The following is a 26,962-nucleotide window of genomic DNA, read 5'->3' as shown; positions in this document are numbered from 1 at the left end:
TACAATTTGATGTGTGCAATGAGAAATATATAAAAATATAAAGACATGGTCCCTTAGCCTCAAAATACTTATAACACTGTTGAGAAGAAACTTATACATATGAAATAATCAGTAAATATTTAAAAACAGGACTAAAGTGTAGAAAAATAAAATCAAGGTAGGAATTACCTTATGCTTCTTTTATATTCATGTAGTAGAAGGCAAAGTGTTAGCTTCAATACTCAATGCCTAGCTTCCTGGGAAGGGCTTTTAAACTATCAAAGACTGATACTAGAAACCTAAATTAGAAGAAAAGAACTAACACTTAATGGGTACTCACTATGTATTTGGTGTTTGAATATATCGTTTAACCAGGAACCATGGTTTAGTTATTATCCCTGACTTACAAATGAGGGGATTAAAGTTGAAATAATTAAGTCAACTTTCTCATGCTTAAGCTGGAACTTGGATATCCCAGGTGTGTCTTATTTGCCCAGGAGTATTGCTCTCTGTACCACATCTATACGCCAGAAACATCTTAAAGCAGAAGACCAGAAGGATAGTAGCCTAGCATTCAAGTCTCATAAACAACATTAATTTTGTTAAAGTTTGAGCTTCATACTACCTCTCAGGTCCCTAGTTAATCTGTATTTTAAAAAGAGATGATAACATGGCTTGCTGTTGTCTTTGGAAGATCATACAGTGAAGTCCAAGCATGGGGTAGGGTTGGGCCAAAACACTAAATATGGTTATATGTGTGTATATATGTGATACTTACATTTCTGTATCTATATTTCAAGTCAATAATGAAAACTATTTTTTGAAATATTTATTATCATCACTAACAGTCTGAACAAGCAAGAAAAGAAACAACTGAGGTTATTGTTAGTTTTTAAATTTTTCATAAATTACTCAGTAAATATTCTAAACTAGCTTTCTAAGTTGGCAAGCTCTTTACATTATGCTTCAATTACTCCCATAAAATAGAAATAACAGTTCTATTACCAGTGTGTTATTAATATAAAATGAGATTATAAATATGAAAGTGATAGATAAAGCTAGTGATTAACTTGACAATTTGGGACCTGCTCACAGGAAAAGCATCTTTCATCACTAGAATCCATTTTCCCTATCTGTGGCCTCAGTTGAAAGAAACAGCTATTTTGCTAACATCTATTACCTCTCCAATTTTTACTATAGGTCTTTGTAAATTGTTATATGAACCTTATGGCTAAGTCATTTCTCTATCTGGGAATAGAGGTAGAAGTAAACACTAGAGATCACGTCTGCCTTTATAAGTCTGAAAACTTTTATATCCTGTTTCCCACATCTGGAAATTTTTATGCTGTACCATTTTACTCTGTATCCTTAGTGTCTTGCCCATCTAATGAGTACATAATAAAAAGAAAAAATGAAAGAAAAAATTTTCCCTTTTATATTTGGCTACAGACTGTATTCAGCAATGTCCACAATAGCCAAAATATGGAAAGAGCCCAGATGTCCATTGACAGATGAATGGATAAAGATGTGTTTTACACACACACACAGACACACACACACACACACACACACACAATATTACTCAGCCATCAAAAGAAGGAAATCTTGCTATTTGCAATGATGTGGATGGAACTAGAGGGTATTATGCTAAGTTAAGTAAGTCAGTCAGAGAAAGACAAATATTTGATTTCACTCATGTGGAATTTAAGAAACAAAACAGATGAGCATAAAGGAAGGGAAGGAAAAATAAAATAAGACAAGAACAAAAAGGGAGACAAACCACAAGAGACTCTTAACTACAGGAAACAAACTGAGGGTTTCTGGAGGGGAGAGGGGTGGGAGGATGGGGTAACTGGGTGCTGGGCATTAAGGAGGGCACTTGATGGAATGAGCACTGGGTGTTATATGCAACTGAGGAATCACTAAATTCTACACTCTGATACTAATAATACACTACATGTTAATTAAATTGAATTTAAATTAAAAAAAAAGACTACCATAACAGAATGGAAATTTTTATTTTACAAATGAAAAAGCAAAATACAGTTATTAAATTGACCCTGAAGTCACACTCTAAATTCATACCTTACAGTTCAGTTTTCCCAGTTCATCAATTAATTCCACAAAACAGACTAAACCTCTGTCTGTGGAAGAAGCATAGACCATATTTAACCATGATAACAGAGATGGCTGGCAAGATTAAGCAAAGGAAGTGATTGTAGCTCCTGCTCGAATTCTTTGTCTTCTTGAAAACATTCTCCATGGTCAGGTGAGACTTAAACTGTGACTGTCCTGGCCAGAGAAGAAGGTTAAAGCTGTGTCGTAATTACAGGCTACTCTTCTACCTTCATCTTGTGATATCCATGTCTCTCAGAGAGGTCTGGCTAAACCAGAATATTCTTTGCAATAGCATTCAAAGTCCTTACTTGTGCCACATCTGTTACCTTTTGAGAATATTCTGAGCTAGACAGGGAGGCTCCCATGGCAACAGAGAAATTTCTGCAACAGAAATAATAAAAAGACAGATTATTATATAAGTTGTTAAATGAGCCCTCCTACTGGCCCTTCATTTTATAGACTATTTAATGGTTCAAGAACACAGGTAGGTAAAGGACCCTGGATTCCCATATTTCATAATTTTTATTAATTACTTGAAACATCTAGCCAAATATACCTGACAATATACTTGATTTTATATCTAGAAATTAGTTCTAAGGATCTTGCTTCTTTTACATCTCATTTTTCCCAATTCTAAACTGAAATAATAAACTACTATTAAATTGTAGGATTCTTCTAAAGTATAATAAACACTCAATAGTTTCAATTTCTTAATGGTGGTAAAATTTCAAAATAACTAAAAATAGCAAAGGTGAGAGAAGACTAAGTATTAAAGGTAGGAGGGATAAAAATGACTATATACCATAATTATTAACTCTGCTAAAGGAAATCACAGTTGAATGGGCATACATACATATCTGACTCATTTGAAGCTTAGCTGCTGAATTAGGGTTTATTATTAAGTGGTCTAAGTACAGCAATGACTTAAAAATATAAAGTTCACCTACATTCAGAAGAGCCTGCTTATGTGAGGCAGGATAAAACCATTTTGCAGTTGAAAAACTGCAAAAATGACTGCAATACTTACATATTAATCACAACATTCCATTCATTAATCAAGCCATCAACTAAGGTTTTCCTCTAACAGGATGTAAAGATTAATCTGTCCCTTCTTGTATGAATCAAAGAATACATTTTTACCGAAATTTCATTCCTGAATCTCTAGCAGACCGAGCAGAACAGTGAAATTCTGTAGCACCAGAACCCTCAAGGATCCTTTGTAGATTTCTGTCTGTTATGCCACCTCCTGTTGAAAGAATAAGTAATACATTAAGTAGAATAGAATTTTGTATAAAATTTAATGAATACTAGTGACTGCTTGCTCTACCTGAAATTCCCATACCAAAATTTCTCATTGACTCAAGAGTTACTCTCTCCCTACTAAGCTAGAATGAGATTTTCTAATCATAATTCTCAGACATAGGCTACAGGCTCTGGAGAACAACTAATAAGGTTATAGAACCCGTATGATGGAATCTTATACATCCATTGGTTTATATAACAATACCATATGAAACTGACCTTAAAAAGATTGCTCTAGGGCAAGGAAAAACCACTGAGGGCTCTATCCCTGCTCTCCCTCAATTTAAGCAAAATCAAATTAAAACAAAAAGTCAGGATACGTTTGAGGATGAAGCTACAAAAGCACAGCCTGAGAGATGTTGTCTGAAAAACACAAGTACTCTCTCTAACCCAGGATTCAAAGAGCACACTGACTTCACTGGAAATGGGAGTAATGCAAGGCATTACACAGTTTATTCATTACAATATCAACTTTGCTTTTCACAGAAGAATCTGATTCTACTTTAGTAAAACTGCATAATCAAGTACTTTGTAATGACTCATTTGTTTTGCTGAACAATCTCTTAATTAAATATTTGTATATAAACAATCATATTCTGAACTGATACCAGATTAAAAATATAAAATTACTCTTTATATCCTTCTTTCCTAATATATAGGATGTATTCAATAAAGATTTTTTAATGACTGAGAAAATATATACTTGGTATTTCAAACTATTCAAGTTGCTGAAGTAACTTGACTTTACAAACTCTTTTGGACTCATTAACTTGTTTGTTTTCTTTTTTCTTAATGGTACAGTAATATCACCGAGCCTTAAGAAGCTGAAAGAACAAAGACCTTTTTTAGACATGTGTAAAGATAAAATGTCATGATGCTTTTCACTTTAAAATACCTAGGGTAAAAAATGATTAACAAATGTGGCAAAATGTTAAATCTAGGGAATGAATATATGAGTATTCATTATGGTATCTCCTACTTTCTTATATGTTTGAGAAAATTAATACAAAAAAATTAAGATTGTCTTTATATTTTTCTCACTCTGATTCTAGACCCCCTTATTAATTCTTTAAAAATTGTTCATCTCTAGTGAGCCAGTATGTACTGAGTGGATCTTACAGTTATCAGGAGCATATGCTCCAATTGTTCTGGCTGTAAGGAAGAATTAGGTGATCAGAGATTGTGAAGAACCAAGAGAATATTATATTTGTCCATAGATACTGCCTAAACATTTGCTTATACCTTGTTAAGAGCTAGGACATTTGGCCCTAACTCAGTATAGCAGTATCAAACTTGGTGTGCCTCACCAGAGATGACCATTCATATTCACAAAATTCTATACTATGGGAGAGCAAACATGGAGAAACCCCAATCCCAATCAATCTACTTCCCTACTGCTACTCTCTGAGCTAATTCCTGCTAGAATGTTCTCCTTATCTGAAGTTTTAAAATTCCAGCACAGATCTCCCAGTCTTAAATTTTTAATCAAATTACATATTTTTCTCTCTGAATACCATGTATTAATATTTTCTCCCATATTGTCCTGCCTCCTTTGTTCTTCCTCCACTGCACCTCAGTGTTATACTAACAAATGGACAGATAATTAAATACCTGGCATTACCACAATCCTCCCTTTTGCCTGAAAAAAGAAAAAAAACAAATTTTAATATCTTTCTCTCAAATGGGGTAATAAGGCAGTGAGAACAGAAGCATTAGTGAAAGTATATTAAAATTTTAAAACTAGTAGTAGTGTCTAACTTTCAATAGTCATCTCTATTTCTTTGGGATCTTGGGTAAGAAAGATGTTTAGCACAGTAACTCTTTCTATACAGAAAGGTTATTTTATTGTATTGCTTTGAAGACTTGTACTGTAATGAACACAAAGAATAGGGGACTACACTACAAATACTGAACAATTGCATCACCTTAAGAAAAGCCATTACTGAAAAATAACACTAATTTTGAGTTCTTGCTTTGCAGTGGAATGGAAGTAGTTGAACAAGATTTAAACTAGATTTCAGCAGGAAAAAAAAGAGCACAGCATAATAGTAAATTACTAGGAAAAAAACAACCTACTCAAATCTTGTATTCCTAGGGAAACTAAATTCCCTAGCTTATTATATTAGTTAAACAAAGCCACAAGTCTATTTAACTGGATTTTAAATAATAAAATTAGACTATATGATTAATTTCTGATAATTCTGGATGATAGGTATTGAAATTTCCTTACTTGTATTCAAATGTTCATTACATTTCGTAAATAAGTTTTGGGGATATACTCAGTATCACTGAAAGTCAAAAGGATATCACCCAAATGCAAATTTAGTGGAACTACTAGTAGCAGGTAGGTAGTGATGACAGAATAAAAATTACACATTATGCACCAACATTTTTCACAGAGCTAGAACAACCAATCCTAAAACTTGTGTGGAACCACAAAAGACCCTGAATAGCCAAAGCAATTCCAGAAAAGGAAAAAACTGGAGGCATCACTATTCCAGATTTCAAACTACATTACAAAGCTGTAGTCATTGACACGATATAGTACTGGCACAAAAACAGACAGATCAGTGGAACAGAACAGAAAACCCAGAAGTGGACCCACAACTATACGGTCAACTAATCTTTGACAAAGCAGGAAAGAATATCCAGTGGAAAAAAGACAGTCTCTTCTTCAACAAATGGTGTTGGGAAAACTGGACAGCCACATGCAGAAGAATGAAACTGGACCACTTTCTTACACCATACACAAAAATAAATTCAAAACGGATGAAAGACCTAAATTTGAGATGGGAAACCATCAAAGTAACCTCTTCAACCTTGGCCGCAGCAACTTCTTACTAGACACGTCACTGGAGGCAAGGGAAACAAAAGCAAAAATGAACTATTGGGAGTTCATCAAGGTAAAAAGCTTCTGCACAGCAAAGGAAATAATCAACAAAACTAAAAGGCAGCCTATGGAATAGGAGAAAATATTCGAAACAACATATCTGATGAAGGGTTAGTATCCAAAATCTATAAAGAACTTATCAAACTCAACACCCCAAAAACAAGTAACCCATTTAAGAAATGGGCAGAGAATACAAGAACAAACACTTTTCCAAAGACATCCAGATGGCTACCAGACACATGAAAAGATGCTCAACATCACTCATCATCAGGGAAACAGAAATCAAAACCACGATGAGATACTGCCTCATACATGTCAGAATGGCTAAAATTAATAACACAAGAAACAACAGGTGTTGGTAAGGATGTGGAGAAAGGGGAACCCTCTTGCACTGTTGGTGGGAATGTAAACTGGTGTGGCCACTCTGGAGAACAGTTTGGAGGTTCCTCAAAAAGATAAAAATAGAACTACCCTATGATCCAGCAATTACACTACTAGGTATTTAGCCAAAGGATACAAAAATACAGATTTAGAGGGGTACACGCACCCCAATGTTTATAGCAGCATTATCAACAATAGCCCAACTGGAGAGAGCCCAAATGTCCATCAACTGATGAATGGATAAAGAAGATATAGTTTATATATACAATGTAATATTACTTAGCCGTCAAAAAAAGAAATCTTGCCATTTGCAATGACATGGATGGAGCTAGAGTATATTATGCTAAGTGAAATAAATCAGTCAGAGAAAGACAAATACCATATGATCTCACTCATATGTGGAATTTAAGAAAGAAAACAGATGAACATATGGGAAGGGGGAAAAGAAAAAAAGGAGAGAGGGAAACAAGCCATAAGGGACTCTTAACGATAAAGAACAAACTGAGGGCTGATGGAGGGAGGTAGGTGGGGGATGGCCTAGATGGGTGATGGGTATTAAAGAGCGCACTTGTGATGAGCACTGGGTATTGTATGTAAGCGATGAATCACTGAATTCTACTCCAGAAACCAATATTGCACTGTATGTTCACTAATTAAAATTTAAATTTAAAAAAATTACATATTATGTCAAGCTCACTAATTTTTAGAATGAAACCATTGAAATTGTATGGAAATTGGGTTTTCTCATGTGTGATTCTTGAGATGAGTCTTTAATACCAGATCAGTCAATTCTGCCCCTTAACAAAATTCCAAGTCATCTGCCTCAACTATGCAGCTTATGCTCTCAGGGTTGGGTACATAATTTTTCTTCTACTGGGTGCTACTGAAGTATAAAAAAATTCAATAAAGAACCACATATAGCTTAGTTTCTTTTTCCATAGAAAAAATGAAACAATTGACTAATATGTTCAATAAATATAATTCATGTTGAAAGTACTTAGTTCTATATCATGACCAGTTAGGACAAATAAAAAAACAAAAAGATTGGCTTAGTGAGGGGAAAATGGGGACAAGAGAAAAAGAGGTAGCATGTCCAATGTGAGAAGACAGGCAGAAAAGGAAAGGAAAAAGAGGCTATGAGAGGACAGAAGAGAACAGAAACCAAAAGAATGGAGTAAAGTAAAAATTAGCTTAACACCAGGAATAACAAATGCAAAGAAGGCAAGAGAAGCAGAAACTCTCAAAAGCAATGATAGCATAAAGACAGTAAAAAGGAAAGGTAATAAAAGTAGGGAAGATAGAGATGATCGTGAGTAGAGGGAGAAACAGCCTTTCCCATACTTTTCAGATGAGCTCTAAGTAACTAGCAGTGTAAAGTTAAGCATTCGTCATGATTTTTGAGGATCTTTACGCAATAGCAACATACTCCAAAGATATACTATAAAAGTTATCTTGTCAAAAGCATTCCAAATTTTTTTAGTTAAAAAATGATATGCTGGTGCAAAAAAGGAAACAAATTGATAAATTAGTTGCATATTACAATACCCTATGGTGTAAAAAAAAAAGAAAAAAATCTCTTCTGCAGATCTGAGGCAACAGCTCATACTCTATAATGAGGAAATTAGAACCCCCAGACTAGTATTTAAGTAACAGGGACTCAGTAAAATAATCAAAAGTGACCTCAAAGTCCAACTTCTGGCACATCTGTCACTGAAAAAGCACATAATTTTTCACGATGGCTGAATTATATGTCATTTTGGAAAGGTAGCTCCAAAGTTACCAGAAAAGATTAGTTTCTTTTTCCAAAGGCAAAAATCGGTAGACTGACATTTTGCAGATTTTTCAGAGAACTTCCTTCTGATCATTTTTTTAAACCCTGATCAAACTGCTCTATCATGAAAGTGTTTATCAGTGTCACTTTACTCACTCATCTATCCATCCAACAAATATTTACTAAGTGCCTACCACGTTATCAAGCACTGTTCTGGGTATAGATAATATTGTGGTTGAAAGGACCCAGAATATGCCACTGTGTCATAAAAATTATTTTGAGCTGAAAGCATTTGAGTTCCTGAAATTCCTAAAAGCAGAGCCTCCCAAAAGAACTCAGAAAGAACTCAATTGTCAAAAATCCTCTCTCTGGGAGCAACTCATTAGCACCACATCCAAACAGACATTGTCATAAAACTATCCTATCTTCAATTTATTCTCATCAGGGTCCATCTATTTATCTTTCCAAAGTTTTTCCCCACCATGCCATAAATGCTCTGTCTTCTTCCTCTTCTAAATTCCTAAGTGCCCTTCTCTCCCTCTTCACCTATTAAGATGGTATATAAGACCCAAATTCTAAGCACCTTTGAGTCACATTTCTTTGTGAACTCCAATACGTATACATACTTCATTAAAATCTGTTTTTCCTCTCACTAATCTGTATTTCGTCAGTTTACTTCAGAGGCCCTCAAACACAAAACCTAAGAAGGCAGAGAAATAGTCTTTCCTCCCTGACATGGTAAACAAGAGAATATTCCTACTGGCATGGAGCTTACATGTTCATGGAAGGTAGACAACAGATAGGTATATTTATATAATAAAATTTTAGGTAGCAGTATGCACAATAAAAAAACAATAAAGCAAGATAATGAAATTAGAGAGTAAAAGGAGGAAGGGGCTATCTCACAGAATTTAACAATTGTTCAGAGAAATAAGAACAAGACGGTTTAGAATTCTCAAATGTGCTAAAGCAAAGCATCCATAATACAAAATATTACTATCTGGAATGCTGAAATGATTTTAGGAGAAAAAAAAAAGTCACATTTAACTCTTTCTTCCAAGTGAAAGCTTTCCAAAACATGGCCAAAATTAAACTAATTCTACCATTTTTGGGAGGGGGCTGGTTTCCATAAAGATTATTGAGAACTATATGCTTACCTAAGCTGTCAAAGTGATTTAACAATATAAAGCACTTCCTAAATATCAGACTTTGTGCTATTATCTGAGGTAATCTACAACTATTCTAGGAGGTAGGTGCTATTAATATGCTAACTTTGTAGATGAAAAAACTGAAGTTTAGAATGGTTAGGTAATTTGCCCAGAGTTAGTTAATAAAGTGGCAAAGCCAGGATTTAAACACACCTTTCTAATCCCCAAACATATGCTTTAACCAGTATATTACACTGCTAGGTAATTGCTTCAAAAAGTAAAGTTGGCATGATCTCACTTATATGTGGAATCTAAAAAAGTCAAATACATAGAAACAGAGATTAGAACACTGCTATCAGGGGTGAGGAGGTGGGGAATATGGGTAGATACTGGTCAAAGAATACAAAGTTGCAATTATGCAGGATGAATAAATCTACTGATCTAATATACAACATAACTATAATTAATAATACTGCAGTGAATACTGAAAATTTGCTAAGATAAATACACAATGAACAATAACTATATGGGGAGATGGGTATGTTAATTAGCCTGACTATAACCATTTCAATATGTATATTAATATCAAAATATCCTGTACACCCTAAATACATGCAATTTTTATTTTATAAAAAAGAAGTAAAATTAGTTTATGAGGATATTTAACCCAGTGCTTCCTGCCAACCAATGATTAAACTTCAAATCACATAAGCAACAGTGATTATGAAATGCAAGACGTGACTATCACATTATATCTACCTTATTGTCTCCTCCATAGTGAGTAATAGTTTTAAAATGAAAACCTGATTCATCAACTCTTCTATTTTTAAAACGCTTCAGACTTCCCCACTGCCCCAAGGATAAAATCCAAACTCTTCAACAGTTTTCAAGGCTCTGGACAGCATTCTTCTCTTTATATCCAACATTCTGGTTTCTTCAGTATCTTAGTAAGTTATGCTTACTTTTGTTTCCAGGCCTTTGTATACACTATTTCTTCTGCATGAAGCATTCACCTACTCTCCCTACCCGCTTTTACATAGGTAAGTTTTTTTTTATTAATATATAATGCACTATTTGTTTCAGGGATCCAGGTTTGTGGTTTATCAGTCTTACACAATTCACAGCGCTCACCATAGCACATACCCTCCCCAACACCCATCACCCAGCCACCCCATCCCTCCCACCCCCCTCCACTCCAGCAACCCTCAGTTTGTTTCCTGAGATTAAGAGTCTCTTATGGTTTGTCTCCCTCTCTGGTTTCGTCTTGTTCCATTTTTCCCTCTCTTTCCCTATGATCCTCTGTCTTGTTTCTCAAATTCCACATATCAGTGAGATCATATGATAATTATCTTTCTCTGATTGACTTATTTCGCTTAGCATCATACCCTCTAGTTCCACCCACATCATTGTAAATGGCAAGATTTCATTTTTTGATGGCTGTATAATATTCCATTATATATATATATATATATCTCCCACATCTTCTTTATCCATTCATCTTTTGATAGACATCTGGGATCTTTCTATAGTTTGGCTATTGTGGACATTGCTGCTATAAACATTGGGGTGCACGTGCCTCTTCGGATCATTACATTTGTATCTTTGGGGTAAATACCCAGTAGTGCAATTCCTGGGTCATACGGTAGCTCTATTTTCAACTTTTTGAGGCACCTCCATATTGTTTTCCAGAGTGGCTACATCAGCTTGCATTCCCACCAAAAGTGAAGGAGGGTTCCTCTTTCTCCGCATCCTTGCCAACATACATAGATAACTCTTAATCATCACTCAAATGAGTAAGAGTTATCAGTGTGTGTGAGGTCTCTTCTTCTGGAGAGCCAACTACTGCTAACCCCATGCCCAAATCTGGGGTTAATTCCTCTCAGATGTGCCCCCTTAGTACCTTTAAATTTTTTTTTATTAAGTAAACTCTACCCCCAATGTGGACTTGAACTCACAACCCCGGGATCAAGAGTCACATGCTCTACCGACTGAGCCAAGCCAGGCACCACTTAGTACTTTTTTTTATAGCACTCTATTAGAATTGCCTATTCTATTAAAAGTGCCTGTTGTACACCAAACTGTAAGGGCAGTGACTACATACATACATACACACACACACACACACACACACACACACGGTGGTCATTACCACAGTACAAATGCCCTGTATCAGTAAGTTCCAGACTAGCAAAGTCACATCAGATCCTTAGATGAAATTTCTGAAAATTATTTTCACGGCTATAGGAAAGTAAACATATCAGATTTCTACACAGGAACACTAAAAAATATTAGTAACAGCAGTAATAATGATGTAGTAAGATCTATTATACATCAAGCACTGTGCTAAGGCTCTTACATATCTTATCTCTACCAATCATTAGAACAACCTTATAAAGGAATTAATAAACTTATTTCAATTGCATACACAAGGGAACAGAGGCTTAATAATCTACTCAACATTACACAGCAAATAAGTGTCTGAGTCTTAAATCCAGAATTCTCTCAAAGTCCATACTCACTAATTTAGAATGGTTCTGGACTAGTGTCAAAAAAACAGATATACCACAATTACAAAGTCACCTTTATAATGCTCTACAAATGATGTTAACTCATCTTGGAAATTAATACAAGAGAAAAATATATTTCCTCCTATCTTGAGAGACAGGGAAAGATGAAAGAAGAATATAATTTTGTTTTAGAATTCACTTCCAAATGATATTTCAAATTTTATATGGGATCCCCTGAGTATACATAGGCTGACAATGAAATGATGTGGCTTAAAACTATGAAATGCTGATGGCAGAGAAAAGGTAAAATTTGCTGTGGTTATCCAAGTTAGATTAAATCCTTAAGCACTGTCTATAATTTGACCTCAAGAGCCTTAACCATTAAAAACACTAATGTGAAAGAGGGGCGCTTCAGTGGTGCAGTAGGTTAAGTGTCCGACTCTTGGTTTCGGTTCAGGTTGTGATCTCAGGGTCTTGCGATCAAGCCCTGTGTTTGGCTCTGTGCTGAGTGCAGAGTCTGCTTAAGACTTTCTTTCCCTCTCCCTCTGCCCCTCCCCCCCCAAAAAAAATAATCATTAAAAAATAATTTTAACACTTATATGAAAGAAATAAGAATTATATAAATATATTACTACCTGCTTGCTCTTCTGTATAGGAAACTATTAAGTCAGTAATATTTAGTTTCCTAACCTAGCTGAACAACAGACTATCAGGAGCAACCACAACAGAGTTAGAAAGAAAGGAAAGAAATTATGTATACCTGATCTATGAGTCGCTTTATTAAGGGTAGCCCTTCTAGTGCTGAACTGTCACAGCCACTGGTCAATACTCGTTCAAATCCCAAGGTTAAGAGGGTCTCTAGAGCTGCCATTGGATCATGAACCATGTCAAAGGCTGAAATAAGTAAAATTGATTTGAATTTTGTACAGACATCCTCTAATATAGTGCTTTCCAAAATGTAGTATACACAGTGGTGTGCTGGACTTAGCTCATACTGGTGAGCCAAAGCCAATTGTTAAATATTCAGTTTTGCAAGCATCATTTTTAATCCATTGACAGCTGGAAATCAGTCAAGGTGGGAGAATTTAAACCACAGAAATCAACAAATACTATCTATTAGAGCTTTTTGTCTAAGAACTAGTTTACCAGCATACCACAGTCTGCATACCACGGCGGTATGCAGAAACATTTTAGATGGTACCCATTTGAACAGATGTATTTACTTAAACACAGATTTGAAGTGAAATGTTTCCATTTTTCACGAGTTATAAAAGTTTCTCTTTAAAAGAAATTCACTTAAGATTTTATTTAAAGAAAATTACTAAATAAATTTGCACAGGTAGCATTCAGATATGGTAAAACTGTAAATGTGATTGGCAAGTGACTCCAATTTGGAAAATTCTGTTCTAAGGCTTCAGACAAACTGGACTAACTGGAACTCAGACAAACATTACATTCACTGGTTCTAAAAAAGGCCTTGGTTCATATTCTCATTATTGACTAATATTTCATGCTATTCAATTTACCCTAAATACTTAAGGCTCATAGTATAAGGACAGTTGTTTACAATAGACTATCTAGACTTACAATTCCATTCTATTTTCTAAGAGACTTTTCTCCTCCTCAGAGAAGAAAGTGGCACTAGGAACCTCAAAAAGAAAAACTACTTCTGCTTTGGTTCTCAGCACTGCTACATAATTTGGAAGTTCTAATCTATGGTGGATTAGGTGCTTGACCCCTTTACTTTACCCGTTAGTGTTGGCAGACAGCTAAATGTACCACAGAGGCTTTTCCTTTTTTGTAGCAGATTAGCAGTTTAATCACCAGTGATTAAACTATCACTATCTCATTAAATACACGAGTGAAAAAAAATGCAGAACCCAGGACAATGCAAAATTTTGAAAACATGAAAATATTTTTGTTAAATGTATTGAAGGAAAAGAAATTTGAAACGATTTTCTTAGTTTAAGAACAAAGAAAAATACATTCTACATGACATCTTTATTTTTTAAATTATTTAGCTTGCCAAACTTTACTTTTATTTTTTTATTATTTTTTTTATTATGTTATGTTAGTGTTATATACAAACAATGAATCATGGAACACTACATCAAAAACTAATGATGTATTGTATGGTGACTAACAAACTTTATTTTTCAGATAAATGTTTACTAATTTAAATTACTTTTCATTATTTAAAAATTGCTTTTTGGCCACTCTCAAGGTGCTGAATTTTAAACACTCTAACATCTTTTAGTTATTGCTAGTTTATGAGAAGCACTGCTAAACAGCAAGTCAAGAGAACAGTTTTCTGGTGGTATTATTCATTTCAAAAAGAAACAAGAATAACAAATGTTTTATCTCTATTTTCTATAAATAGATGCAAATGCCAATGCCCACTAATCTTTGAATGCTTATTCAAAAGGCCAGAAAAACATTCAACAATTTCTCAAGCATATATCATCAAGTTAAAAAAAAATGACTTAAGACTTCTTTCTTTTCATGTATAACAAAGTGCCCTCTTCGGGCAAAACTGACACTTGTTCCTACATTTTACCAACCAAGGTTTGACAAAAGTGTACAGAAATTAGAACTACCTGATTTATAGGTAAGAGATATTTTTTACATGAAATTATCAGATACGTTTTAGAAATCATTCTGATGTAGACAATCAATAATATAGTTTTGTGCACAACAGTGAATATCTCTTCATTGACTATCTCCATCTATTCCTTCTTTCCTCCTTCCAAATAGTATCTAGAATGGTCTTGTCTGGCTTAAGCCAGGCAGTACATTTCATTTCATTGGCCACAGTGGTTTTTGGTGGTTAATATGGTCTAAGGCCATCTAATAAAAATGAATCTCAGGGGGCACCTGGCTGGTTCCATCAGAAGAGCATGTACTCTTGATCTTGGGGTTGTGAGTTCAAGCCCCACACTGGGTGTAGAGATTACTTAAACATAAAAAATCTTAAAAAAAAAAATGAATCTCAAAATTCTTGCTTGGACAAGTGCATACACTTGTAGGCAATTCCTAACCTCTCCCTCTGTTATATTCCACCACCACCACCACCACTTACTTTTAAAATTTTCATAACAAAGCTTCAAATTGTGCATCTCTAAATTTACAACAGTTAGTATAAAGAAAACAAGGTCAGTATAAAGAAAACAACTGGTGACACTGTAACACTCTAGTATTGTGTTCCATAAAAAGGTTATGACATTTGGTGAAATTAGAAAACTGACACCGTTCAATAGAACTTCTAAAATGGAAATGACTCACCTCGGTGGAAAGTGACTGGTAGAGGACGGCATATAGCTATAAAAAAAAAAGCCAAACAACAATATAAATGAAAACATCATCACTGATTACTATACACAGAATTTTCCATGTTAGATGGGATTTTTTTTTATACTTTCCTCTCCTAAGAAGTAAAGACAGTGAACTAAAATAATAAAATCGTAGCCTTCCAAATTCAGAATTCCTATGTTTCCATTAATCTCTGATTTTCATAACAAAAAAATGGTTGTCCACTCCTTAGCTAGACCAAATAAAAATTATGTGATCTGATTACTATAAACGCAGCATTATATTACTACTTTAACCCCTCTGAGTATCTTCAAGAAATACTTTGGCCTAGTAATATAAGTAGTATGCTTCTGTCCTCTCCACGATCTCCCCATCCTCACCAACTACAATAGCTTTTGAAGTTTTTTCGAATCCAGGTAAACCCCCCTTAAACCTTCCAGGAACAGTAACAGAACTTGATCTACAGCAACTTCAACTTAGGAGTCAACAGGACTAGAACACGTATACACTCTGCCCCAAACATCTAGAGAACTACTGCTTAAGATAGGTTAGTTTAAGTGCCTGCAGGTGTGACTGAAAAGCAATCAGAAAAACTTGCATTTTTCTTTCATTTTTTAAAATTTGAGGTGACACATAATGTTGTTAGTTTCAATATCAGGAGTATTAAATGCAATCATCATTAGAAGCTTTTTGGTCTCAGATACAAATTCTTACCCACAAGGGACATGCACAACTCTTTGTCAATGTTTCCATCTTCAGTCAATGCTCCAAATACCAAACCATCAGCACCATAAAGCTTGGCAAGACGAATGTCAGCCTTCATCACCTCAACTTCACGATCTGAATATAAAAAGTCACCTCCACGTGGACGAATCATCACAAAAACTGGGATCTGGACACACTGCTTCACTACTTGAAGGACACCTAAAAGAATAGAGAACAGACTAATTAAAATTCAAATGTGATGGGCACCTGGGTGGCTTAGTCGGTTAAGTGTCTGCCTTCAGCTCAGGTCATAATCTCAGGATTCTGGGCTCCAGCCCTGCATCGGGCTCCCCGCTTAGCAGGGAGCACACTTTCCTCTCCCTCTGCCGCTCCCCCAGCTTGTGCTCTCTCTCTCTCTCTCACATACTCTCCCTCTCAAATAAATAAATAAAATCTTTTAAAAAAATAAAATAAAATTCAAATGTGAACTAACAGCTCAAGGAAGTCAATAACATTTTTTGGCCTTTTACATTGCTCTTGTGTATCACTTCTACAAGAAAAGGAAGCACTGACTGAGGAAACCAGAGAAATCTGGCTCTAAAGGGAATGACAACATTAATTAAAAAATGTGCATATGGGGCGCCTGGGTGGCTCAGTCGTTAAGCGTCTGCCTTTGACTCAGGTCATGATCCCAGAGTCCTGGGATCGAGCCCCGCATGGAGCCCCACATCGGGCTCCCTGCTCGGCGGGAAGCCTGCTTCTCCCTCTTCCATTCCCCCTGCTTGTGTTCCCTCTCTCATTGTGTCTCTCTCTATCAAATAAATAAATAAAATCTTTAAAAAAAAGTGCATATAATGGAAGTTAAATAATAAGAGAATCATGGGTAAAAAAGAGCAATTTAAAGTAAACAGAAGGCATTTACTGCATTTTTAAAAGCACTTGTCATGTACTGCATGGAGCACTGGGTGTTATATGAAAACAATGAATCGTGGATCACCACATCAAAAACTAATGATGTACTGTATGGTGACTCACATAATAAAATTTAAAAAGATAAAATGCAAAAAAAGAAAGCACTTGTTAGTTGACTAAAGAAAATCCTTTTGTTGGTATATGATGTTTGAAAGTATAATAACTAACAGGCTCAATATTCTGCCAGTGTATTCCATAAGATCTGATTTTTCCTTTCTGATTGATTATAGCTCTATTTAGAACTTACTATAGAGATGTTTACATAGTTCTAAAGTTTATGACCCTTTAATGAACAAAGAAACTTATCAAAACCTTTCTTGAAAGAGTTATATAAAAAAGAGCAAAGTTCTACTTGTTTGTGATTTTATGTAGAGATCTATAAACAAAAATACCTAAATGACACAATTCATCGCTAGCTCAGAAACACTCAATAGTAAAGATCTTCCATGACTTACACTGTAATTACATCTCAATAAACCCATCTTCAGCTGAAAAAATCCCAAGTCAAAATGCCTTTAATACACCTAATCTATTGAACATTACAGCTTAGCCTAGCCTACCATAAATATGTTCAGAACATTTACATTAGTCTACAGTTGGGCAAAATCATCCAATGGAAAGCCTATTTTATAACACAGTGTTGATTATCTCATGTAATTTATTGAATACAGTATTGAAAGTGAAAAACAGAATGGTTATATGGGTACAGAATGGTTGCAAGTTTATCAGTTGTTTACTCCTGTGATCACATGGCGAACTGGGAGCTGTGCCCAGCATCATGAGAGTATCATACTATAAATGGCTAGCCCAGGAAAAGATCAGAATTCAAAATTCAAAGTACAACTTCTACTGAATGCATATTACTTTCGACCATCATAAACTCAAAAAGTCATAAGCCAAACCATCATGTATCAGGAACCATCTGTATAAGGTCTGTGACAAGCACGATGGATTTCTTTTTCCTTGCTAAAAGAACCCCAGTTTTGCATGGGATAGCAATATGCCCAATACCAAGCAATGAATCATGATTGCTGTTACAAAAAACAGATTGCACTCAAATTTAGCTATGTTCTAGAGATTTCACAGAATGGCCAGGGAATGCCCTCCTTTAGTGAGAGATTCCAAAGAGCTATTGCATATATAAACCCTTTATACTAAATAATGCTATCATCAACCTTAGAATAACATGGAAGAGTCAAAAATTCATACAGAGACTTCTGCTTTTGACCAAGACAAGAGTAACAGGGACTGGATTTGCCCTCCCACCAATAATAACCAAAAAACACACATGAATATGAAAAAAATATGAAACAATGGTTTGCAAGAGATTGTGTGTCAAGCAACAAAAAACAGTGATGCCTGAAAGATGGAAAACAAATGAAGTCAGCTCTATAATTGACCCAAATTACTACCTTGAGGGTTTTCTAGGCTGTAGCAAAGAAAGGGGAACCGAGGTAGAGGCCAGAGAATTCTGAGTTGAAGAGACAAAGCTGAGAGTCCAGGGAGACCAAGTGACTACCGTTCCCAGGAAAGAGCACCAGGGAGGAGAGAAAGAGAATTTTGGAGATTTGCAGAGAATCTCCCTCCAATATTCAGCTCAGTACTAATGAATGCATATATGCAAGGAAACTGTAAAAGGCCAGAGAAAAATCCACTGAAAAGAATTAGAAAGAAACAATGCCTTTCATTCACACCTGTCAGGCCAAAAATAATGCCTATTCCCAACAGGCAGATAGGAAAATTTGAAGATTCATGGGGCAGTGGGTAGAGTACACAGAGGGGTCTTGCTTTAGTAACAGGAATAATTAACTCCAGACTGACCACTGTTCCAGGCCTGCTTAACAAATTTTAAAGGCAATAGCCAAAAGGAACAAACTGTTTCCAAATAACCCAACTGCTTGAGAATGTTTATAGAAATACAAACATATCCAGGGCCCAATAAAGCAAAATTCATGTCTGGCAACCAATAAGAAATTATCAGGCTGGAAAATAAGATGCATCATGAGGTGATAAATCAATCAAATGAAACCAACCTAGAACTGATATAGATGTTAGAATTAGCAGCCAAGTCATTAAAACAGCTATTATAACTTTATTCCAGATCTTCAAAACAGTTCAGAAACAATATATTAGATATAACAGACTCAAATTAAACTCCTAAAGATGAAAAGTACAATGTGTGAGATGAAAAATATACTAGGTGGGTTTAACAGCAGATTGGACATTGCAGAAAAAAGATTAGTAAACTTGAAAACAAACCAACAGAATCTATGCAAAATGAAACAGAGAAAAAGGAGATTAATACAAAAAGAGGTGTGCCTGGGTGGCTCAGCTGGTTAAGTGTCCAACTCTTGATCTCAGCTCAGGTCTCGATCACACAGTCGTGAGTTTAAGCCCCGAGTTGGGCTCCACACTGGGCATGGAGGCTACTTAAAAAAAAAAAAAAAAAAGAGAGTAGTTCATCAGCGAGCGCTGGGACAACTTCAAACAGCCTAAAACAAGTACAACTGACGTCCCTGAAGGAGGGGGTGGAGTACATTGAATGATGAAAATTTTCCAAATGTGATGAAACTATAAATGCACAGTCGAAGAAACATGAAGAAAACTATAATCAGGTATATTGTTATCACATTGCTCAAAGCCAGGAGTAAAGAAAAGAATTTTAAAGCAACCACAAAAGAGAGACATTACATAGAAAAAACAACAACAACAAAAAAACAAAGGTATGGATGAATTTCATATGAGAAATAACACCAGCAAGAAGACAGTGGAGAAACATCTTTAAAGTACTAAAAGAAGAAAAAAACCTATCAACCTAGAATTCCCAGCAAAATATCTTTCAAAAAATGGGGAAAGATGTTTTGAGACATACAAAAGCTGAAATAATTCATCCCCAGCATACTTGTACTACAAGAAAAATGTTAAAAGAATTACTTCAAACAGAAGGAAAATGAAATCAGATAGAAATATGGACCTACACAAAGGAATGAAGAACATCAGAAATAGTAACTATACATAGGTAAATACATGACTGTTTTCTTATTATTTTAATCTCTTCAAGAGATAACGGATTCTTCTTTTTTGGAAGATTTATTTATTTGAGAGAGAGAGAGTGTGCGAGAACACTATTGGGGGGGAGGGGCAGAGGGAGAGGGAGAGAACCTCAAGCCAACTCCCCTCTGAGTGCAGAGCCCAACACAGGGCTCAATCTCACAACCTTAAGATCATGACCTGAGCCAAAAATCAAGAGTCGGGATGCTCAACCAACTGAGCCACCCAGGTGTCCCTAATTGACTCTTTAAACAAAAATAATACTGGGTGTTATATGCAAATAATGAATCCTGGAACACTACACCAAAAACTAATGAAGTACTGTATGGTGGCTAACATAATAAAGAATAATGTAGTGTGGAGTGTATGTATTTTTAACACATACAGAAGTAAAATGTATGACAATAGCACAAAGACCAGGATGGGAGAAATGAAGACAAAAGTCAATATGCTGAAGATGCCAGGATGGAAAGATAAAACCCTGACTGTTGATACTACTGCAGAGCAACTGAACCAATGTTAACAGTAACTATCTCTCTCTCAACTTTTTGATGTATAAGGATCTCATCTTTGATAGACAGGTTTATTTACAACCATAAGCACTCTAACTAATTCAATATCCACAGCATTGTTAACATATCAGTAACATTAGTGAAGGATCTCAATGAAACATATTTTCTATTGTCTCCAGGCTCTATAAACTCCAACCAGAAAATAGGGAAAACACTTACCCATGCTGGGTGTGGTTCCTCCTTCCAATAAGCCAGAACATAATTCAATCCGGCCAGCACCTATATGAAAAAAAAAGCATTGCTCAATACAATAAACTTTTAAAAATTAAGAAAAATTTTAAGAAGCATTTCTCAAAAATTATCATCCAAAATAAACATTTATGAAACAGTAAACAACATTTTTTTCAAACATAGAGCAAAGAGTCTTAGAAACTGAGAGATTATAAAACTAGAGTAAAACTCTATTGTTAATCCCAACTATATTCTGCAACCCACATTGTGTTACTGATAGTCAAATTTAAGAGTTAACTCAAGTTAAGCTAGGTCTCTTGAAATTTTGTATTACAGGTTGCCTCTCCATGTACAAGGACGTGACTCAGAATAAATATGGTCTGGGTTGACCACAGTGGAACACTGACTCTTCACTGATAACAATCTTTTCCAAGAGTCTTATTATTATTCTAAGATTTATAAAACTACAAGGTGATTTTAAGTAGCTTAAATCAAGGTAATTTCAAGAATAAGAGAATGCTGAAAGGAGATTAACTATCAGACTACAGGGTCATGTCAAAAGAGTCTCAGGATGCAGGTTGAAGAGGCTAGTACCAGCCAAACATGAGACAATTTGAGAATCAGTAAGAAGAAAAACTATAGTGGAGTAAAACACATCAAATATGTCTAAATCTAGATTCATATTGATAAAACAATTCACTGGGGGATAGAGAATAAACTCATTATCCTAAAATCAGTAAACAGGGGAAAAGGAGCAAGCATTTATCCTGCCTTTCTTATAGTAACTGAACCTCAATATAAACAAACAGTTGTTGAGGGAAAGTTCTTTATAGACGAAGCATACTGATAATAAGTGAAAAGTAAATGTTTGACATAATATAGTATGATATTCCAAAACCTACTAAAAGATGCACTGCTAAAATTATTAGGTAAAAAATGAAAGGAAAGCTTATAAAGGATGGATCAGGCTGACAATATGACCTATAAATTAAAAATGTTTGTGTTTTTAAAAAAAATAAAAATCTGTATTGATATATAATTCACATATCATACAATTCACCCATTTAAAGTGTACAATTCAATATTTTTTAGTAAACTTAGTGTTTTGCAGCCATCACAATTAATTTTAGAACATTTTCCTCACCCCAAAAAGAAACCTTATACCCTTTAGCCCATCCCGTTCAACTCTAGGCAACCACTAATCTACTTTGTCTCTAAAATTTACCTAATGGGACATTTTGTATAGGTGGAATCATATAGCATGTGGCATTTTGTGACTGTTTTCTTCCACTTAGAATAAATTTCAAGATTCATCTGTGTTGTAGCATGTATCAGCACTTCACTCTTTTTTATTGCCAAATTAAGAACCGTTTTTACATCTTCAGAGGATCATTTTAAAAATACAAAGAATATTCCATGAAGACCAAATGTTGCCAGTAAAACTGAAAATATATACCACGTGGCTCTTTTTTTTTTAAGATTTAATTAATTAATTAATTTATTTATTTATTTATTTATTTATTTAAGAGAGCGCAGGCACGCATGCATGAGAGCAGGGGATGGATGGATGGGTGGATTTATTTATCTATCTATCTATCTATCTTATTTATTTGAGAGAGCACAAGCACACATGCATGAGAGCAGGGGAAGGAGCAGAGGGACAGGGAGAAAATCTCAAGCAGACTCCTTGAGCCCCCGATGTTGAGATCATGACCTGAGCTGAAATCAAGAGCCAGATGCTTAACCAACTGAGCCACCCAGGCACCCCTATTCTATGTTGCTCTTTATAAAAAGTGTCCTGATTCCCGGATATAGTGGAAATATTGGCCACATGCTGAAACTAGTAGACACTGAGTGATGGGTACATGGGGATTCATTATACTGTTCTACTTTTATATATGTTTGAAATTTCCCATAATAAAAAGTTTTTAAAAATTTCTGATCCTGAGATGATGGGAATTGCTATGCTTCCCCATTAAAGCAGGTTCAGAATGCAAAACAAACCTTGAGGTATAAATAGATAATGCTAAAAAAAAAAAAAGATAACAGGGGTACCTGGTTGGCTCAGTCGGTTAAGTGTCTGCCTTCAGCTCAGGTCATGATTTCAGGGTCCTGGGATCGAGCCCCGTGTCTGGCTCCCTGCTCAGCGGGGGGCCTACTTCTCCCTCTACCTCTGCCTCTCCACCCACTTATGCTCTCTCTTTTGCTCTCAAATAAAATCTTTTTTAAAAGAAAGATAATGATAAAAGTCTTGATGATGAAAATGGCAGCAAAACTCTTAAATCATCTTTAAGTCAACAGTTTGAAAAAAATGAAGTCTTTGCTAAGTTCAGTTAAAAAAAAATGAAGTTGGTGAGTAAGCACTATTGTGGACACTTGACTCAAAATGTGATCTATTGGAGGAGTAAGATTAGAAGATGATAAAGATGATAATTTTCCAGTACGTTTTCCAATTGGTTGGCTGTTTTCAAAAAGATTACTAGGATCCTTACTAGGATCACAAGGGCTCCCAAGATCAGTTCATAGGATTCCTTTTCAGACTTTTTTTTTTTTAGAGAGAGAAAGAGAGGGTGGAGGGAGGGGCAGAAGGAGAGGGAGAGAGAATCCCAAGCAGGCTCCACACCCAGCGCTGAGTCCAATCTGGGGCTCAATTTTACAACCCTGAGATCATGACCTGAGCCGAAATCAAGAGTTGGATGCTTAACCAACTGAGCCACCCAGGCACCCTCATTTTCAGACTTTTAGAAGGACTGCCAACTGTTATTCATTCTCTTTTGTCTTACCTCCTCGTTCTGCATTTACAGCTGACTCTACTGAATCAACACACACTTCCATGAGAAATCCATTCGTCATTCCTAAAATACATGGAAAACAGTGCAATTTCATGATGATACTATCCATCCAGACCAATCTACCACCATTTTATTTTGCTGCCCAAAACCAATGTCCAATAATAGGCAAGTAGGTAAATATACCATGAATGCAATAAAACACTATACTGATTATTAAATTGATGTCTTTGAACTGTGAAATAAGTATACAGACATATGTATAAGAAATTATACTGAAGAAAATATACGCTGAATGCCAAATTAATCTTCCTAAAACACAGCCCTCATCATCAAATTCTAAGTCAGATTTTTTTCAATGTTTCTCAATGTTTTCAGAATATGTTTAAATGTCTTTATAAAGATCATATGTTTAAGAACAAGGATGGACTTCAAATCTTGACCCCACTACTTATTTGTGTGATCCTAGACAAGTTACTTAACCTAAGTTTTCTATAAAACAGAGTAGGCTTTAGTACCTACCTCAGAGTAGTGAGGACTAAATAATTCATGTAAAGTGGAGAGTACCCACCATGTGTACAGAAAGTTATCATTAATAAACTACATATTATTTCTTCTATACATCTCCAGTTCCACTCAATTCTCATCTCTGCTCTTGCTTATGCCATCTCCTCAACCCACAAAGTCCTGCCAGCTCCATCTTTGAATGGTAAAATCTTCCAAGGCTCACATTAAATCACATTTCCATATGTGTTCTCTCCCAAAGTAGGGATCTCCCTCTTTGGAACTCATGTAACTCTTCATAAATTATATGTTCCTCTTTAAAACACTAATTGATATCTTTTAAAAATACTAATTACTTTCTACCTCTTATTATTATGTATGTAGATAGATGTCTGTTCACTTTTACTTGACCTAAAGTTCCTAAGTAAGGTCTTTATGTGAGAAACCTTTATCATCACCCACAGCAAGCACAGTGTCTACCTCGGTACAGAATAGTCATGCAAAGACTTTCTAAAGGCTGAATAATTACAAATTCATAAATTTCATTCATGTATTTACACCAAAAGTGTGATGAAAATAAGTTTTGAGTTTTTCTGTAAGTTAAGCATATACGTTTGTTTTTGTTTGTTTGTTTTTTACAATTAAGAGTATTAAATGTTTACTTCATGCAATACCTGAAAGAATCACCACATGCTGATAATGGTGACTACTGCGTGGTAAGATTTGGAATTACTTTTACTTTCCTCTTTTTACCTTTTTTTTTTTTTTAAGTAGGCTCCACTTAAAAAAGCCCAGCGTGGAGCCCAGTGCGGAGCCCAACCGCCAGGCTGAAATTAAGACCTGAGCTAAGATCAAGAGTCCAATGCTTAAGCAACTGAGCCGCCTAGTGGCTCCTCCCCTTTTTACTTTTCTATGTTGCTTTTTTTCCTACCCCAATATTGCTTTTATCATTTTTTAAAAGTCTGTTTTTAATTTGAAAAACAAACATCATCTGCTTACATCAAATTGCAACTGCCTCACTTATTTAAAAGAAGACTGTCCGTCTCAAACTGTTTAAGAATTAGGTGCCACTCTATGTTCTTAACCAACAGCACTGCGTTCATTCCAAGAGTTTCCGGAGAGCCACCCACACCAGCTGTCACATCAATCTAACTGGACAGTGCTGCTGAGGTACCATTTGCCTCACAGGAGAAAGGACCTTGGCCAGAAGAGCGTGGAGGTGCACACAGAAGGCTCTGTGCCAGAAGGCAGACTAAGATAGTTTTCCAGGAAGCAGTTATTTGTAGGAATCAGACATTTGTTTGGAGCAGTAGTTCTCAAAGTGCGGTAGTCCAGTTAGCTCCGGGGGCCTTTAAGACCCTCTTAGAGTCTGTGCAGTGAAAAGTGTTTGATAATAATACTAAGACTTTATTTGCCTTGTTCACTCTGTCTCTCACAAGTGGAGTGAATTTTCAAGCGGCTCCCTGACAGGTCAGACTGAATGCAGAAGCAGATCTAACAGTTCCATTAATCCAGATCTTAAAGAGATTTGCAAAAAATATAAAACACTGGCATTCTATTTGTTTGTTTAGGAAGACAGTTACTTTTCACACACGCACAAAATGTTATTTGTGCTATCACGTAATGGGTTTCTAATTAATATTTTAAAATTTGTTTTAACTTCGAATACCGTCAACACCAATAGACTTAGCTTATATAAGTAAAAGGTCTCTGAGGTTCTCAATAACTTTTAGGTGGGGGAAAGGAGTCCTGAGATCAGAAAGCCGGAGAACCTCTGGTGCGGAGGAACCAAGAGTTCACGGGGTGGGGGTGGGGGTGGGGGTGGGGGTGGGGGTGGGGGTGGGGGTGGGGGTGGAGGTGGGGGTGGGGGTGGGGGTGGGGGTGGAGGTGGGGGTGGGGGTGGGGGTGGGGGTGGGGGTGGGGGTGGGGGTGGGGGTGGGGGTGGGGGTGGGGGTGGGGGTGGGGGTGGGGGTGGGGGTGGGGGTGGGGGTGGGGGTGGGGGTGGTCGGCCAAATTCCCTATAGCACCTGCCACGCCTGGCACAGCAGCAAGCACTCGGGACTGGGGGCAGCCACAAGCGCTGGCACCGGCAGCTGTGCAGCTTTGGGGACAGTCCTCACCCCCGCCGCAGCAGCTAAAGATTACCAAGCAGTCACCAGGGGTAGGCACTGAGCTCAGCGCTGGGCATCTAACTGTCCCAGCGATGCCACTGGGTGGGGACTGGTAGCCTCGCGTGGCGAGAGGAACTTGAGGCTGAAAGAAGTTAACCAACTTGAACACGGTCGCCGCACACTAGACGTGATGGCGCCGGGATTCGAACCCACACATCTGGTTCCAGAGCCCGGTCACTCTCGCTACAAGCCCCTTCTCAGGCCCTCAGCTTCCACACGTTTAAAGCCAGAATGACAGAACGTGCCGCGCGGGGGGCTGTGAGGAGGTGGGCAAAGTACTCTGACAGAAATCGCGACACCGCGGGCCAGAACTCCCGCAGGCCCGCCCGGGACAGTCAATTCGGACGACCGCCCCCTCCCCGCCCCCTTCCGCACCGGCTTTCCCGGACGGTATGCGCGCCCGTTTCCGCTCCGAGGAGGCCCCCTGCCTCTTCATGCTCGACGCGTTCCTCTCTCGTGCGTCTTCGGTTTCCTCGGAGGCCGGGTTCCGGCGCGCGCGACCAAGGAAGCGCGCCTCACGGCTGCGCGCACCCCTGCGCGTCCCCGACACCAAGACCCAGCAGCCCCCGCGAAAGCCGAGTCGTTGGCGCAGTCGCAGTCGCAGTCACTAACCCCCCTTGCC

General features: G+C 36.7%; 1 protein-coding gene across 2 annotated transcripts; it reads right to left on the bottom strand.

The window, feature by feature from the left end:
* Positions 1 to 1,951: 1,951 nt before the first annotated feature.
* Positions 1,952 to 26,911, bottom strand: CUTC (cutC copper transporter). 2 transcript variants are annotated; one of them, XM_027596553.1, is made up of 9 exons: positions 26,716 to 26,909; positions 23,660 to 23,731; positions 20,865 to 20,924; positions 16,120 to 16,329; positions 15,379 to 15,414; positions 12,857 to 12,990; positions 5,011 to 5,038; positions 3,238 to 3,343; positions 1,952 to 2,478 (listed from the first exon to the last, which is right to left on the bottom strand). In XM_027596553.1, the coding sequence occupies exons 1-9, from the start codon at positions 26,774 to 26,776 to the stop codon at positions 2,364 to 2,366; spliced, it is 822 nt and encodes a 273-aa protein (XP_027452354.1). In that variant the 5' UTR covers positions 26,777 to 26,909; the 3' UTR covers positions 1,952 to 2,363. The 2 variants fall into 2 exon arrangements, with proteins under 2 accessions (XP_027452354.1, XP_027452355.1); XM_027596554.2 differs by lacking the exons at positions 5,011 to 5,038; positions 12,857 to 12,990 and having other exon boundaries at positions 1,963 to 2,478; positions 26,716 to 26,911.
* Positions 26,912 to 26,962: the final 51 nt, after the last annotated feature.

This window comes from Zalophus californianus, chromosome 15, assembly GCF_009762305.2.
Source record: "Zalophus californianus isolate mZalCal1 chromosome 15, mZalCal1.pri.v2, whole genome shotgun sequence".
NCBI lineage: Eukaryota > Metazoa > Chordata > Mammalia > Carnivora > Otariidae > Zalophus > Zalophus californianus.
This window is presented reverse-complemented; position numbering and strand designations above follow the sequence as displayed.